The sequence below is a fragment of the Meleagris gallopavo genome, chromosome 2 (genome assembly GCF_000146605.3).
Source record: "Meleagris gallopavo isolate NT-WF06-2002-E0010 breed Aviagen turkey brand Nicholas breeding stock chromosome 2, Turkey_5.1, whole genome shotgun sequence".
NCBI lineage: Eukaryota > Metazoa > Chordata > Aves > Galliformes > Phasianidae > Meleagris > Meleagris gallopavo.
Genome location: NC_015012.2, coordinates 22,340,835 through 22,359,443, shown reverse-complemented (window position 1 = coordinate 22,359,443; position 18,609 = coordinate 22,340,835). Strand labels below are relative to the sequence as shown.

General features: G+C 43.1%; 1 protein-coding gene across 1 annotated transcript in view; it reads right to left on the bottom strand.

The window, feature by feature from the left end:
- Positions 1–9,772, bottom strand: part of PKDCC (protein kinase domain containing, cytoplasmic) — a 22,079-nt gene extending 12,307 nt beyond the window's left edge. Inside the window, exons 1-4 of the mRNA XM_031552378.1 lie at positions 8,746–9,772; positions 5,590–5,861; positions 2,142–2,221; positions 1,084–1,191 (exon numbers count right to left, since the gene is read on the bottom strand). Coding sequence (XP_031408238.1) covers positions 1,084–1,191; positions 2,142–2,221; positions 5,590–5,861; positions 8,746–8,787 — 502 coding nt within the window. The 5' untranslated portion in view covers positions 8,788–9,772. The remainder of the gene's footprint in view (positions 1–1,083; positions 1,192–2,141; positions 2,222–5,589; positions 5,862–8,745) is intronic.
- Positions 9,773–18,609: the final 8,837 nt, after the last annotated feature.

Below are 18,609 nucleotides of genomic sequence, written 5' to 3'. Positions count from 1 at the left end.
TTTTTTTTTTTATTGCTAATAACATTTCTCTTCTTGTAAAGGAAGATAAAAGTTTTGTCTTGCTATCTTGGTTAAGTTGTGAGAAACTTTTGCCTGACCAACCTAGTGGCCTTCTATGGTGGTGTAACTGTCCTTGTTAATGGACAAGGGAAGAGCCACCAACATCATCTCTCTGGACTTCAGTAAGGCCTTTGACACGATCTCCCACAACATCCTCCTATCCAAATTGGAAAAAGATGGAATTGATAAGTCGACATGTTAGAAAGCATCCAGAGGAGGGGTCACAAAATTGAGCCAAGAAATGGTACTCTTCCCCTACAAAGACAGGCTGAAAGCTGGGGAGAAAGCTCCAGGGAGACCTGATAGCAGCCTTTCAGTATTTAAAAGGGGGCTGTAAGAAAGGAGACAGACTCTTTAGCAAGGTCTGTTCTGACTGGACAAGGAGAAATGGTTTCAAACTAAAAGAGAGGAGAATTAGATTGGAAATAGAAAAAAAAAATTACAGTAGGGGAAACACTAGCACAGGTTGGCCATAGAGGTGGTAGATGCCCTGTCCCTAGAGACACTCAAGGTCAGGTTCAGGGGGGCTCCGAGCAACCTGATCAAGCTGTAGGTGTCCGTCTTCATTGCAGGGGAGCTGGACTATATAACCTTTTAAAGGTCACTTCCAACTCCAAAAATTCAATGATTCTATGAAACTCCTATGAGCCTCAGAAAATCCTCAGAGCTTTAAGGTATCTATGGGATTTCTGTTTCAGTCGTGATATCTGGGCAAGTTCTAATGTTCCAACAGCAAAGAAGTGTGTGTATGTGATTAAACACATTTTCCACAGACCCTCTAGGAGAGCCAGGCTCTGCTGGGCTTCCTTTTACCACTGCAGCCTGCTCATCTCTTATGCAAGGCCCAACCACTACACTCAGCTGCAGAAAGTGCCCAGGAAGCAAAAAGTAGACAATTGATTATTGTGTGCACGACTTCAACAGCCTGTAAGCTCTCTGTTTTCTAGACATTTTCTCTTTCAAACCTCAATTACCAGCCAAAGCAGAGTCTTTAATCTTAAGGTTCGAGAAAGGATACTTTACCAGATTTCAATATCCGGGTAGTGTTCTGCAGGTACTCTCCACTCTTATACAGATTCAAAACTCTTTCTAGTTGAGCAGCTGTTTCATCTATCCCCCAGTGAAGCTCTCCTTTAAAAACATAGAAAAAGCATGATTCAGATGAGAAGCAACCTTCACAGAACTAAAGAAAGGCAGCATTCAAAGAGAGGCTGCTCCATGACAGTGCTTGATGTGGACACAGAGTCCATCAGCTACTACAAAGTGACCATAAATCAGATTTCTTATCGGATGTGAGCTAGGTGTGTCAAATGCTGACTCATCCACTTGGGAAGCCAAGACCCCCAAGCAGAAAACACTGCATTGAGCTGCCCAGATGGGATGAACATCAGCCAATGCAGGGAACTCCAAAGAATTTGCTTGTTTGTAGACTGGCATCATTCAGTTCCTAGTGGAACTCAATATAGCGCAAGACACAAAGCTGCTAGACCTAGGGCCAAAAGCCCTCAAAAGAGAACTATGGTGCATGCAGCTTGCTCTTGTCCCAGAGGCACAACTTTGGCCATCAGTAAAGGCCTATGATAATTTCACTTGCCTCTGGCTCCTGAGGTATAAAAAGCACCAGCGTTAACCACTGGCGACAGGCAAGTAAGCATCCTAGTGGTAGTTACAGATCCCCCTAGATCTGTCCTGCTAGAGACAGGGACTCTGCAGACACCACAAGGAGCTCTGCAACAAGGACCATGCTCTATAGGAGGCAGCACAACCTCTCACCATGATGAATTTTCTCTAGATTGCTCCTCGGGATAAACGTAGAAACTGCATTCATGCAATTCACCACTGTGCAGACATGTCAGGAAGAAGCACAGACCTCTGTCAAGCATAGTTAATATCTCACAGTGGGATTTATCTGGTATACAGGGCCCTTTTTGCCCTTTCTGTATGGGGTGAAATTTATCCTGAGTAGAAAAACAATTCAGTTTCCTTGCAGCAAATATAAAAGCAGCATCCCCTCATACCCCACATGTGATAGTCACACCAAAAAAAGAAAAGCTTGGCATTACCACATCCAGTGTGATTACCTGTGGCGTTGACTATCTTATCCAGTAATGGTCTCAGTGAGGGCGGCGCGCTGTGTGGCAGAAGGTACGTGAAAAAAAACCTGGAAAGGAAAAGTAATCCATGTTGAAAAATAAAAGAAACTACAAACATGGGACAACTACCGAATGAAATTCCTATTGCTCGTAAGCCACTGACCTATTCAGGAAATAAAATCGTATTCTACAGTCAAATATAGCTGTGTGTATTCACACAGCTGTCTGGCATAACTAGACCACGCTGCTATATACAAGGCTGCCTTGTAACTATGTGTAAACGTTCCGTTAATGCAGAAATGTGCTGTGAAGCCCCACAGAATGCATCTCTTAGCAAAGCTGTCTGTACCTTGACAAACTGCGAGGATGCCATCAACTTCAGAAGTCTCAGGGGCTTTTCAAGGCTTGAAGTGCATAAATCAGATTTCTGTTCATTTCGTAGAACTGATTGTTACTTTATTTTTTACAGTTTTCCTGGACTTTAAAATTAACAGGGAGAAGAATACCTTCTTCTATTGTTTTCACAACCCTGCAATTCAGAACATCTTTTCTGTTCTCATCACTTATCTAAAACCAAGATGCATTCATGTGGATTGCCATGTATGGATGTATCCTCTCCATTTCAAAAGAGAAAAGAATATGCCTTTATTTAACATCATTTGAAGTATACTTAATTTCACATTGTTCCTTTAAATTTCTATTTCTCTTCCAATATTACTAAACACTGTAAACTCAGTGTCATAGCAACCTAAGATAGAGATGGACAGTTCAGGATCTGACAACATAAACAGAGCTATCGGGCATAAATATTAGGTAATGAGCAGAACAGTAACACAATTGGGAAATTGCCCTGCTTTACATCTAACCTGCAAAGCAAAGTAAACGTTTTTTCATATACAGAGACCACATTGTCAAACAAAAACCTGCAGTGAGTCATACTCAGGAGCAAGACTAGCAGATGTCTTATATAAGCACAAATTTAAAAATTGAGTTACTGATAGCAAAAATTGATCACAGACACAGGTATTATTGAGTTGACATATTCCACTTACACAATGAATATTTCCTTGAGATTTTAACTCCCTTCTAATCCCTTACAAAAATAATATTTATGATTTTCACAAGCGGGATTATCTCCAGGTAGGTTTTTCTAGCTGTGGCCACGAAACATCCAATGAAAACAGACACAAAAATCTGAAGAGTGGAATAACATTTGCATTGAGTAATTTATCTGGTAAATTTTACTTCATTTTTTCTGCTGAGAAAATAACCATCAGCAGAGACCAACTGATTGCAAATAGCTCTTTGCAAAAACTCAGTAGATGCCATTTACTTTCCTAAATGCCGGACAGATGCAAGTCACAGAGCTTATTGTTCTTCCATGGCTATATGAATACCTAACTTGTCCTAATGCAAACACCCACATGCGAAATTCTGAAATGTACAGACATTGGTGTCTGAATAGCTTAATTACATGAATGTTTGTTATTCAGATTAAGGCCAGTGGCATCATTTGTGATCTGCCAAATTCCTTCCAGTTTGCTCCTACAGTCTTTTCTCCGTTTCTTTTTTCTCTGAAGAACTACCTGATCTTAACTGCCTGTGATGGAGAAATTCACCCATTGGTCAATAGTTCAAAGTATTAAACAGCCTTACATTTAAAACTATTCAATGCTTCTAAAATTAGTCCCTCAAATATTTGGCAGAAAACCCACAGAGATGGATTTATGGTAGAAGGTAACAATCTGAAAATTAACAGTGACTAATCATAGAATGGCTTGGATTGGAAGGGATCTCAAGGATCATAAAGTTCCAACCTCTCTGCCACAGGGGCAGGGCCACCAACATCCATATCTAATACTAGACCAGGCTGCCCAGGGCCCCATCCAATCTGGCCTTGAACACCTCCAGGGACAGAGCATCCACAACCTCTCTGGGCAGCCTGTTCCAGCACCTCACCACTCTCTCTGTAAAGAATTTCCACCTGATATCCAACCTAAATCTTCCCTCTGTGAGTTTAAAATCTTGCATAGTAGATTTTTTTTTTTTTCAAAATGTTTTTCCTCCTTTAATTATTTACCTCATGAAGAAACCAAGTAGATAGGCTAATTGTGTTTGCAAGGTTGGGGCCCACTATACTTTGAAATTTCAAGAGGTTTATGCGTTGTTTGTCATTCCACTGTTTTTGACTAATGCCTAACAACAGCACAAGCAATCCCTTTGCTGAGCACTGACAGACATTGCTTTTAATCTCTAATTGTACAACAGGAGTGTGAAAATAGTAAATTAAGTAATGTACACCTAATGAACTGAACATTTTGCCTTCTAAGACAAGTGCATAGAATTTGTTGCCAAGTCCATCATGCATGGTTGCAGCCTCCTGCAGCATCAATCTCTGTTAAACGAAGAACAGTTGTCTCAACCACATAAAGCAGAACTGGGGGCTGAAACCATGGGGATACAGTGCGTGTTACACACCAGTGTGCAATTCAGAGGGAGTATTGTAACAAAAAATGATTGCTTCCTTCAGTGAGACCAGCAACGTGCCCCAAGCCCAGTACACCACAGACACATCTTCGTTTAAGCCTGAGGTGAATGGATGCCTACTAAAAGTTTCTCAGCTAGACCAGTAAAATGGTCTTAAGTGAAAGCTAGCTAGCTAAGCAAGATCTTTAAGCCAAGCAAGCAGAAACAGAAGACTTTGCAGGACACACTAAAATCTATGCTGCACAGCTACAGATGGCTGTCATGTGGCACAGCCCATTCCAGTGTGGTCAGTTAATGCAACGCACATGCTGGTGAGCACCTCAGGACCAAAGCAGACAGCACTCCCTGTAGAAGCCTCTCCTCACTGTGGTCTGGCAAGGAGTGAATGGCATGATAGTTGAAAGGGATGTCTAAGAAATGAGCACACCATTATGGTATTGCTTTGAGCTCCTCCACCCTCATATCTGGACAGGAAGATGGATGCTTCAGCCAGTGGCTTCCCTCCACAGCTGACTGGTTCGCCATGAACCTGCCACCTCCACATCCCCACGTCATAGCACCACCACTTCAGCTGGTGGTAAGAAACATGTGGTGATCATTACACCAAAGAACTGCTGGGAGAACTGTCTCACTACAGTGTTAATGGGACCTCATCTCTGTGAGCGCTGCTGCTGTACAATTATAAAAATCGTTATTTGTGTGAAGAATCCAGTGGAATTAAACCAATGTGAAATTAGACTACGTGGTGAATCACACTCAAAGCATGGAAAATATTCCCAGTTACAAATGCTATGTTATGGTATTTTCCCAAATGAAACAATTATTCATAGCTTTTGGATAACAGAACTGAGACAAGATGAACTCGTAGGCATGAATAACTCTGAATGATGCTGCAGGCTTTTTGTCCATTTTTAATTCTCTTTTACCTTACAGAGGACTGATCATGTACCTGTAAGCATTGTAGAGATTCCTCTTTTCATTCATGTTTTGGCACCGTCCCTCAACAGAACAAGGCAGAGTGAAGTTCCGTGCTGGAAACTCCATAAAGCAGTCACTGTTACTGGTGCAAGAGCTTTCCTCAATACTGGCATCATCTAGATCCGTCACCTTCAGCTCCCCATCCACAATCACAAACTGTCGGGGGCGAAAATCCAGCAGTGTCACAGAGCCAAGAGGAGAGTGAGCCAAATAATGCAAAAGCCGAACTAAGCTGAGACATATCTGAAATACAAAAACATGGGTACCTAGCATCATTTTCTCAGTACAGACCGTAAAAATGAAACCACTTTGGTTGAAGATAGATTCATAAACACATGACTTAATATGGGCATTATAACTTATCCTCAACACCAAATATTGCAACTAAGGTATTTTTCATAGGATTAACATAGTTGATTGTAAAGCCCTTGGAGACTTGAAACAAAAATAAGCTTCTTTACCAGTGCTTTCCCACACTATTCTTGAAGCATGGCTCATTGTTGCTATTCTTACTTTGATAGAAATAAAAAGCCTTAACTTTTAATAACACATTACATACAAGCCTTGACCATGCCGTCTGTGTTTCTGCTCTGTACAAACTCCAGGTTAGGAATTTTGGCCCAAGTGCCAAGTGAGCTCCTACAGTCAAAGCTCAGACTGCAAACAGCATCTGCCAGTGCAGACAGACAGAGTCTGCCTCTGTATTGATCATGCCTTTTGACTGCTGTTACAATTATATATATAAGGGTTCCCCCTGTGTTTCTCTTTTACGGTTGAGAAGGAGTGTGTGTACCACAGTGGGCCTCCATGTGCCACTTTAAGGCTGGGGTGGAAGCTCTGCACAGACACTGTACTTTTCAGTTGCTGGAAACTCTAGAAACTTATTAGACAGCAAACTCAATGAAAGCTGAACTCAGTCCCTTACTAAAGAACTGTTTTGAATTAACACAAAAATAGCATTAATATAAACACAATTAAATATTGGAATTTTTATCCTCTATATTAAACTAATAACAGGTCTTACCCAGTCTAGCAAGGTTTTTATTGTTTATATATAATTTTGGTTTTTGTTAACGTACACTGTTAATGTCACATACATTGAAGTAGTCAAATCAAAATTCGATCTCAGGGCATAAACAATATGCCCAGGGGAGCACCTAAACACGTACCTCATGAAAAAGCAAAGGCTGAGCATGTCTGGAGCTATACTTCACAGACCGCACGTCTGTGCGACATTAGGACTATTCCCCACTTGTATAATCACCTACTTGCTTGACTGGGCTAGAACGTTTATCCTACTTAAGTGATACCAAAGTTTACACAGTGATGGCTGTCCTGTGAATGAATACAGGCACAGTGATGGGATGCCAGAGCTGACCTTCCTTTCCTCCCTCTGAAAGTACACCAAATTCCTGCACGCGCTACCCTGAAATACTCAGTATTAGCCAAAACCAACCTATAATACACTTATCTTCAATTGTCAACAAACCCAGAATTCAGTTTGGATAAAAATACAGGTTGTCATCTGATATCACCACCTTTTCTCAAACCCAAAAGACACTGCTCCTGCATTGGCAACCTTTCTGAGCCCCTATGGACTGATGCCCTACATACCTACTATGAGTCTGGGGTATGAAAACCCATGTACAACAAAAGCCTTAAGTACGACAGTGAAGGCTTTGCTCTTCATCACACTCTGCTGACTGGAGCAGCATTGCCCTGGGGAGGAAGCTGGCTTCACAGACCAACACCAAGAAATTATTTGTAAGAACAACCAAGCCATTTATTTAGTCCTTTTCAGGACTGGGTCACCAAAATATCATAGAATAATTAAGGCTGGAAAAGACCACTGAGAACATAGTCCAACCATCAACCCACCACCCCTACGCTCACTAACCTGTGTCCCTCAGTTGCCACACCTACATGTTTCTTGAATGTCTTACATATCAATATATGATTTTATTTCCTCTTTCTTCTCTGTGCTAGTTGAGTCCTAGATAATTTCATGCTTGGTAGCTTGTCTAAGACAACTCTCCTTTACCTCCCTTTCTAAGTGCTCGCTCAGAAATATCCATACTAACGGAATCTTTCCAATTCGTTACCCATCATCTAACATATCTCTTGGTAATTGACTGGGTACTCAGATGCCATCACAGTGTGTTGTTGGCACTCTGTGGATGAGATGAGACAAAGACAGCTTCTACTTTCACGGAGCTGTGACAAGCACCTCCGCTGTTTATTACAGACCTATTTCTTCCAGGAGAAGGGAGCTGAAGTTGAGCTCCCTCATTGCTCCCAAACACAACTCAGAAGGCAGCATGGCCATAGGACCCTACCTGATAGACATCTTGCACACAGCTACCCAGCCTTGAGAGCACCAACTATAACAGTAGAGACGTAGGCTGTAGCATACCACAGTCTCCAAGCTTAGTCAGGGGCACTTTAATTCTCCCATACAGATGGAACCATACAGCCCAAAGTGTTTTAGATGAAAACTATTGCTGCCTTGAAACGTCTTGGGGAGTTAACCTCAGTCGACTAGACAGCCCAGTGTATACTGACTGAGACAGTGCTGTCTTGATCAAAGCATTGCTGCAGTCTGGCTTCATTTTGGACAAATTAAGTGTGACCTTCGTGCTCCTGGTAAATTGCCAGCGCAGTGGACAAGCCGCCTTTCAGATCTGTGTACATTGCTTTCACTCTCCCCCGTAAAAGACAAGCAGAACAGGAAGTGGAAGAAAACAATTATAAAATCAACCTCGGATAATGATCAGGATAGAAAAGTAACATCCTTCTATTGTTTAAATTCCAGTTGCAGCACATAACGCTCAATGCCAAGAACTCTGAGCCTTGAGCTTTAACAAGTAAGAAACTTTTGCAGATACGATGTAAAAGCACATAAGCCAGCTACAATTAGATAACATTGACAGACAAAACAGCACAGCATATTAAACACTGCAAAAAGGGAGTGTTAAAACTTGTTTCTAAACCAAGATGCAATCACAAGCAAAGCAAATGCTGAATAAATGTGAATTATACCACTCTGTGCATAACCTATGTTTCACACGTCATGCTTTTTCATATTCATCGTTCTCTTGTATGTCCCTTTTAAACAATTGTTACTTACTCGAAATCTGTCTTCCCAGGAAGTCTGTAAAAGCTGAATCATCTCTAAAGGTGAGCCTAGTTCAGTGATGGCCGTCAGCGTGTCTGGGATGTCATTGCTATCTTGGTAACAATAGCCATAGAGCTGAAAAAAAATCACAGGGCAGTATCAGTGTAACATATCTTGGTACGCTTGTATGTTTCTCAGAGGAAGAGGTGCAAAGTAAATATTTCTTACAAAGCGTTTAGCTGCCTTGAAGCCCTCCCCAGCAGCTTTTGGACCCCCTCATTTGAGGAACATTCCCTTGAAATCCCCAAAGGAAGCTCCTAAAGCAGCCAGCACAGCCCCTGTGGGTGTCACACCACTCCAGGCAAGTAAAGCGGCCATGCATGATTTCACATCAACAAATGTTTAAGAAAAAAACTAAAATATCCATGAATGTAGAAACAGAACTCTATCAGAAAAAAATTAGCTTAGTCTATGCAACATCTGGCTAAAGACAACTTGATTTTCTTAAAATTTCCCTAAATAAGACTGCTTAAAAGACATCACAAAATCTTTTAATGACATTTCCATAGAGCTATTATTTGTGCAATGACTGTGCATTTCAGTGAAATACAACTTGAAACGCAATTGAAATACCAGAACTTATCATTTGCCAGCCAGAAATTGCTTCTTGCTCTACTTGATGGACTTTCATATGCAGTACCATTAAAGAAGGACAAATATTTCAAAATATTATCTGCCAGTAGATTCTTCAATTTAAAAGAATTTAAATGGCAATTTCGGCCATGCTCCAGCTCCTTCTTGCATTCGCTTTCCAAGGACATCTGAGCGATTAATTTCCACTTGCACAAATAACTGCCCAAGAAGAATATTTAAGGGCTGCGGGGAAGAGCCAGCTTGCTTTATATGGAGTGGGACAATGCCTGACACAGCTACAGGGACAGGCTTTATATGCCACATGCCAAGCCCTGGCAGAGAGGCAGTTAAAGGAGCCTGATAAGGATCTGATTGCAACTTTTCAGCCAGTACAGCATGCACATGAAATAAAATTAAATGTAATCTCTGCCCCCAGTCAAATAAACTTAACAACAGAAGGGTTAGAGGGAGAGGGAAGGGGAAAAAAAGAAAAGAAAAGCAGCTTCAGAAAGTGCTCTGGTTCTATTCATCTCTGCTTTCCCAGAGTAACCTGATTTTTTTCCAAACCCTTTTTAGCTCTACAGAGCTCAGTGAAGCTGATGAGGATCTTTCCTACGCTGGGGGACATGGTACAGCCCCACAGAAGAGAGATTCGTCCACTGCAAGGCCAGCAGCAAAACCAAGAGCCGGAGGAACGAGAGCCGCCACAGACAGCTGCTGCCGCGAGCAGCTCTGGGTATGGAGCGTGCTCCTCCAGCTTGTGACCCTCACAGGCAGAAAAGCAAAGAGTGGGGCTAAGTCAGCAAATACGTGGCTTGTTCCAAACAAGGCTGCTAGCTCCGAGTGGAGCTGTCAGCAGTTCAATGAAAAAAAGCGTTCCAAAAACGCAAGTGAAGTAAACAGTTTTTCTTTTTGGTGTAAAGATGGCACTGCATTTCAAAACAACAGCTTAAACACGGAGTTTAACTTAAACGAAAAAAGAGCTAGAAAATTTTATTCTAAGACGTGCCAAAAAGATCTTGGCACTGATGCACAACTGAGAGTTTGGGATGGATGCTGATTGGAATAAATGAAATGGGAAAGCAGACCTTCCTCCTTGCAGCCACGTCAGCAATAATTTCTTAAGCAAGAGCCATTTGGATGGGACTTGGGTGTCTCTACCCTGGTTTTGTGCAGATGTTTACAGAAATTAGGAATGCGTGTTCAGTGAGCTATTGTGGATGCCCACAATCAACACACATCTGCTTAAATCTTCCGAACAAAAATAAGAATGAAATTCAATGAAAATATTTAGTGTACTGTCTACCGGTGTTCAGAGAAAGCCAAAATTTTCAGCACAGAGGGACTATGAGTGAAGTCTGCAATTTTTACTGGGTATTTCACTTCCCTTGTGTGAAACGACAGACAGAAAAACATCTGTGAGTGTCAGAATCAAACATCTGCTCCTCCACTGTGAACTCAGTGCTTGTCTGTAGCGCTCACTGTTACCCACTGAGGAAAAATGCCCTCAGGGAAGTGAAAAGGAATAGAGATGGGGGAAACAACACTATCACAGTTAAGTGTTGAGTCACAGCAACAGAGAAGGCAAACAAGACATCAGACTTTGTTAGATAGTCTCATGTTTGTAAAAACTATTCCAAGAACTGAAAGAAGGAAGATAACAATTAGACATGAATTTGATTATAAAATGGGATACACGTATATCCACACATAAAATACTGATAAATCACTTACTACTTATGTGCAGATGAAATTAATTACAGTGCCTACTTGTATCTATTCTATCTTGATCCACAAGTTGCTATAGTTAACAGAGTTTCAGTTTGTTCTCAGAGAACTGGAACTTTTAAGCAGTAATTCTACTTGGGCAATCAATCGGTACCCTGGCAAAAGTCTTTGTTGTCTGAGCATCTGAGATGCATTTTACTACTCTATTGCCCATCTACTCACTTCAGTCACTGCAGAAGTTGAAATGAGCTCGATACACACTGGGTTCCTTATTCTCAGAAGAATATTTTCTTGCACGAGTACTGCTGAATTCATCAACCATACCAGTGAGCAAGTTTGTGTAGGTCTAGCTTAAAATATATATAATCTATATATATATAATCTAACCTGAGCTCTTTATTGCTTAAGTGAAACCTCCCCAGATGCAGCGCTATTACATAATTATATAGAGTTATAAAAGCACAGAAGTTTGATATATACAGGATTTATTGGGCTGCATTTATGCTTTTTCTAACTGAAGTCATGAAACTAAATGCAAAAATGCACATGTAATTATATGGTCATACTTGTATGTGCAATTATGATGATTACAAACTGAGTATGTCCCAACAGCCAATTAAGCATCTAAAACAGTTACATTCACCCCCTCCTGATAACCAACATCCAGAATGCAGGCACTTACTAAGTACAGAATATATAATAGAAGCAAAATACTCAGAGACAGTAATCCTCAGCCCTTTCATTTCATAACTGGCTTGTTAATACACATGGAGTTATTACACGAAACATTTTATTTGTTCCCCTTTTTTTTTTTTTATTTGACCTACGCATTTTAAGGCCTGAAATGAGACAAACAGGTTTGTATTCCCAGACAGCGAGGTAAGAAACAGACAGTTGGACGCACATAACGAAAAGAAAAATAATAACCCAGGGAAACCGAATTTGGCTGGAAACAGGAGATGATCCTCTATGCAAAATCCTGTCGGGCCGGACATCAGCCTCAGCGTCACAGAGCTGCGCTTTGGATATATTAAGGAATGATGGCTTTCATACTCTTTTGCAGCATGGTTCCAATTAAATGAGTGGAAAGAAATACAACTCACATCTTTTTGATATACCCAGTCACTGCAGTTAAATGCCACCCCAATATATTTTTTGTAGGATCTAATAGCAAACAGTCACGGTACTGGGATGCCTCGCTTTCTGTTTAGAAAAAATGGAAGCCAGCTACAAAATGTTTAGCTGTTCTCACATCATGCGTCGTAACTCATTTAGGGCAGCCCTGTTTACTGAATTCTCCCTGGACTGTTTGTGTTTCCTTGCTCATAAAGACTCAGCCCCGTGCTGCTCTGCACTCTCCAGCCCCACAGCGGAGCGTCTCCCAGCAGCAGCTCTGCTCCAAGGAACCACAGTCCACTCACTCCCTTCACAGCCCTACAAGCTACAGGACAGAGGTACCCTCCTGGACAAGCCAAAGGGACAGTGAAAGCAGAGGTCAGAGCCTTCACAAAAGATGACAAGCTTGCTGAATGAAAACACAAAATAAAGGAGCTAATTAAGCTGTCATCAGCAGGGCAAGGATATGCAAACAGGCCCTCCCACATTAACTAGGCATCCTTCCTGGGTTTTTGTTTGTTCCTTGGGTTTTTCCCCCAGAAAAATAAATGCTGAGGCAGAGCTACATCTTGGGGACCCAAGGTGCCTACCAGGACAGAATCCAGCAGCCACTGGCTCACAGAGTACCACTCCTCCTAGTCAGTAGCTATCCCCCATACTCCAAGATCTGTGCTGTTTATACAGTTTTACTAAAAACCACAGCACGCTGTGAAGCTTTCCCTACGCCTTCCTAGTTTTCAGCCCTTCATGCTCACATTTTTCATATTTTTTTTCCTACAACCACAAAATCTGGAAATCAATCCCACTGTCCCATACTGAACAGGAGATCTTCCCAACTTAGAGCCCTGAGGACAACCCCTTCCTGCAGTCACACAGTGACACTGCATTAGCAATGTCTGGAGACTTCATTCTATCTTTCAAGAAGAGTTTGCTCAAACTTACAAGAGAGAAGGACAGTTTAAAAAAAAGTCTTAGCTTTCATAAAGAGCAACAGCAGCCAACGCTTGCCACGTCCTTTATTTTTCAAAGCACATGGACATAGATTTACCTCATCAAAATTGGCTGCATCGATATTATATTTTACAGTGACTTGGTGCCAAGGGAAAATAAAAAAATCCCAGTGACCACTGGTAGCATCTCATTAAGCTGTTTGTTTGGACTGGTGCACGTCAAAACCAGGAAGGCGCATTTCAGAAGCTTGTATGCCTCACTATTATCAAAGCCACCATAATCCTTTTTGACACAACCAATGCTTGGATCCAGCTGTCACCATCTGAGAGGGTGACATCACTCTAAGACCTACTGATCTCCCAAGTTCTAAATGTTTTTCTATTGCTGATTATATGTACACATAAGTACATACATATTTTTGCACGTCACATTCCACCAGTGAGGTGACTACATATATGAATATCTGTGTTTCTCTATTATATATACACACTATTTTCATCATTATATTATATATATCTACATGTTTATTTAAACATGTATTTGCCACCTCACTCAGCTCAAAAGCATCTGCCAACCTGTAGTCTCCCCCTGGGAAAAGGATGAGTTCCCTGAAAGGATCAACTTTAAAGATCGATGCGAAGTCAGCTCTGCTGCTACAGAACATAAAGAGATGGTGTGTGAGAAGTAAATTAATTCTCCTCATCAAAATGGAGAAATCAAGCTCTGTTGAGCTCTGAGCTTCTCTGAAGACGACATTCAGACTGCAAGGGCTCAGCACCACTCAGGACCAGCACTGGGCCCAAAGCTGCATGCTGAAAGCTGTGAGGCAGAATTTCCTGCTGCTGCTGCCGAGCACTGGAACCGACAGCAAGCAGGGGGAATTCACACAGTAATTCAACATTCACAGCTCTGCCCAGGCTTTTATTTATAAATGTGGTATTATTAATAGCACTGAACTCAGAGTTGGAAGGTATGGGACCTCATACCTGTTTCTATTACTAAACATGGAATTATATTCATAGAAAAACTGGAATGCATTATTTAGAAATACACAGATATTACAGCTGACCATATACATCTACCAGCATATCCACAGATACCTCTCTATGTATTTTATCTGTATGTGTGTATACATATCTTCATACGCCTACTCATCTGACATATATTACATTGGCTATAATCTTAAGATTTAGTAACGTTATCTGCCATTTACTCACCCTGCTTTCCTTACACTCTGAAGTGGAAAATTCTTCTTCTAAAAACATTTACAGCACTCTGAATTTGCATTGCACTGCACAAGCTCAAGGCCTAACCCTGCAAATATTTAGTCACACAAGTAGTCTACTCTTGTAAAGCCTTCTGCGAGGACAAATAGATCACTCATCCAGCCAGGACCTCAATGGGAAGGCCCTGATATCACTGGAGGCGCAGTTCATTATCTTGTAAATAGCCAGACCAGAATCTGCCCTGACCTCCATCCACAGCGGCTGCATTCAGCTCCACTGCCCCAGAAGTTTAACCCTTATTACGACAATATTTTGCATTACAAAACTATCAAACAATCTCTGTGCACTGCATGATCAGAAAAGCTTGACCTGCTGGGATATCTATTGGATCCATCTGCGTAATTCTCCCTTCTTAGGCACCTGAGTCACATCTCTGTGTACTTTATCAGCATTAGGACAAGCTTGGGGTAGCAGCCACATATTCCGAGGAGAAAAAAAAAAAAAAAAAAAAATCAACTCTGTTCAAAATACATTGTTCCAAATTTGTCATAAAATGATTTAGAATGTTCGTATTCAGTGTATACTACTGGAATCTCAGGTTCAGATGGGTGTGATGAAAATTAACACCTCCTTTAAAATTAGTCCAGAGACAACTTTAGTATTACCATAGTGCCTAGAAGAACCAGTTCTTATCAAATTTTGTATGCCCATCACAGAGAACAAACACTGTAATGGGAGTTAGAAGCCACTGGGCACCTATCTGAGTTATCAGATGACTGTGTTGATGTAAAAGCCCATAAAAGAAGATCACATCACACTGCAGCACTTTCAGGTGTGGGTCCACCAACACTCTCCAGGACTGTGCAGCAAGTACAGGCCCCCCACCTTCCTGAAAAAGGTCCTAAGTCTTTAGTGCTGAAAGACTCCACGTTACCTTAAGCAAATTATTCATACCTTCTACACCTTATATTTGCCACCTTCAGTAGAAAAGGAAGGTCAATACTAAGCTTACCCGGCTACCCTGTATTTGGGGTGAGGATTGAAAAACTCGAAAACCCACAGATTTCCCTTACAATTCATATGTCATCACCCTGGTCAGAACTGGTTTCCAAGCCCCATTGGTCAGAGGATGGCATGGCCTTGATAACTCCCTGCTGCTCCTCTGGAACAGGCAAGCAGCAAGGGGAACACAACAGTGCCCACCCATGTTTCTGCCCCACCACGGGAATGAGCAGGGCCAGGCTCCCCAAAGGAATCTGGAGGAGGTTACAAGTCAACAGCTCCCATTAAAGAAGGCAGAAATTCAAACCAGAGTCTTCTGGAATGGTTTACATGGCACATAAAACAGAAACACAATCATAGAAATCATTCAACAACTGATTGGGATTAGTTTTATGAAAGCAGTCTTCAAGAGTATGGAGGATGCAGTACTTTTTGCTAATTTGGAGGCACGTGCTCTTGCCTTATGGAAATCTCTCCCTGCCAACAGCTTTGTAAGCTGAACATCCCATGCAATTCAATGGGAAAAGCCAGGTTTTGGCAACTGGAGCATCAAGAGAGAGAGCTGGTTTGCAATTGTATCAGCCCTGTGCTTCCAGCAGCTCTGGCGTTCTTGTTAACAGATCCTTTCTTCACTCTTAAAAGTGTAGGATAACATCTGGGCCTTTTGGGAAGCAGTCTCGCAATAAAGAAGCACTTTGTGTAATTCTTCTTTCCTCGCCAAACCACATCTGTCTGCTCTCCCTGCCCTCCTCCACACCCGAGCTCCTCGGGGCTGCAGGGACACATACTGCAGCAGCGGACTGTCTCCACTGAGCCATCAGTAGGTGGCACTGCCTGCTTTCCTCTCTACCACATCAGTATCCGTTGCCAACATCCCACGCTCACCAACATCAACGACCTCAGACCAAGAAGACACCCAGGTGACTAAGAGGCCTTGTCTCTGTGAAAGGTGACGTGGAGCAACCAAGGGGACTACACAGCGGCAGCCCTTCACCAGAGGAAGGAAGTGGCCAGCAGCGGGAGAACCTCTCCATGCTGCACAAGGCCTGGAGCTCCTCTGCTTCCACAGTTCAGCAGACAGAGCCAGTCTGCCCCCGCATCACATCTTCAGCCAATCTGCCCTATGAGCAGTTCAAAGTGACTACTTAAAAAAAAGAAAAATCCCAGCCCATTAGGCACTTCACTTTGCAAGGTACACTCCCAACAACTGTGGTCCCATCCCAAACTCAGAAGCTCAGGCAGCACGTGGCATCAGCAGTCACTGACCAGCTTCTTGGGTCAGCAGCGTGCAAAGCTTTCACGGTTGAGCCCCAGTCAGTTGCAAACGATGGCTCATTGCTGGGCATCCCGCCTAGTGGCAGCGAGGTTTGTCATTCGGCATCCTGCAACACGGTCGCCACAAAGGGCATTCACTCACTGCCCATCTGCTGACAGCAGGGAGGTCCCCCAGTGGCTGCTTCCACCATGGCTTCACGGTCTGCTCTTCCCTTCCCCCTGCTTCTGGGAACACAGCGCTGAATTCATGCAAAAATGGGGGAGGACTGCTCCTTCCAGAGTCCCTCCTTTGCAAATATGCTGGCACTGAAACTAATTGTATATTGGACTTCCTCGCACTTGGAAAGACTGTCTGCTTCCACCTGGAATACGCAACATCCATTGAAAGCTTTACCACTTGAATTCTCATGCTAAAAGTAAGACTAGTGCCCTATCTCCCTGACTGCGCATACCTATAGGGAAACCATTATGGTAAAAAGGTCGGTAATTATCACTTGCAAAGAGAAGGAAATCCGATTTAAAATTGGGTATGTTAAATATGGTCAGCTAGCAAATCCCGCACCGCGGAGCTTGTCAGCTATGTGTTATTTTTAGTAAAATTTTAAGCAACGATGTGTGTATATATAAATATATGTTTTAAGAGCGATAAATACCATCACAGTAGTACTAAAAATCAGTCAGTAGCACTTGTGAACTGAATCGACTCCTGCTGCAGTGCCGTTCCAGTACCCCATCGGCACACGCTACGCCAGCCGAGCGCTGAGTGCTCCCTGAGCTGCGGGTACCGGGCACTCCTTCCCCTACCACCGGCTGCAGACAAAGCCAGCATCACCTTCCGTTGAGCGTTTGTGATTGTTTTTAAGAAAGCGGCGGCTCCTTCTGACACGAATCGCTGTAAGCGCTGATAGATGGCTGGCACAGACAGGAGCTCGCACTTCTCCGACGCTGCAGTGCCAAACATCCCTGCTCTGCTTCAGCAGAAAGAGTTGCCCTTAAGAGGAGGGCACGCTCACGCCACGAAGGGCAGCACCCTACCTTGTGATACTTCGGGGCCATAATCACATCATTACAGCAAATCAAACATCGCCTTTGTGCCTTTACAATCCCGCCATTGTCCGAAATTAAATGCAAATGGTTTGATTCTCTTTTCTTCCTCAAACAAGGGCGGGGAGGGATTAAAGAGCACTCAATCACCTTCCTCGCCGATCACACGGCGTTCACACAGCGGCATCGCAGCTCTGCGAGCAAAGAAACCGCAGCTCAGAGGGAGAGAGAGCTCGGGCACCGCGTCTGACGGGGAGCAGCTGCAGAGCAATTAGCGGGCCGCGAAATCCTTCGTTCCAATAAGTCAGCGACCCGCTTGCTTTTCTTTCCCCTTTGCCCTTCGTTCTAAAAGCCTCCCGAACGCACCGCCCCTCTTCTCCTCGCGACCTTGAGGACCGATCCGCAGTGGTGCTTGCACCTGCCCGGCCCAGGGGATGGGAGCGCGGCAGCAGCGCAGCCCGGCAGTAGCACGGACCCGCTCTCCTCTCTCTGCTTTTCCACGTTCCTGTAATAGCGGTGATTGGCCGCATCTGCCGGAGCCGATTCATCTGGCTCCTGCCCCGGCGGAGGGCACGGCGGATGTGTCAGAACGCTGATCTGAGGACAGGGTGCGTTCTGAGAGAGCTCTTTCCCCCTCCATCCTATATCGTACAGTAAAAGAGTATTTTTAAAGGAAGGCTAAATAAATAAATAAAAGCTGATTTTGACAAGAGACAGGCCCGAATGGGAACTGCTGAGACAGTAAAGAACAAGTCTGTTATCTTACAAACTACACTTCAAGCTGTCAGCTGCCCGAGATTTACAGGAAAACCCCCTTCCTTAGGACGAAACCTACACTGAATTTCATTTCCAGCCCCACCAATGCCACCTCCTCACTCCCAGCCGCGAGCAGGTGGCAGCG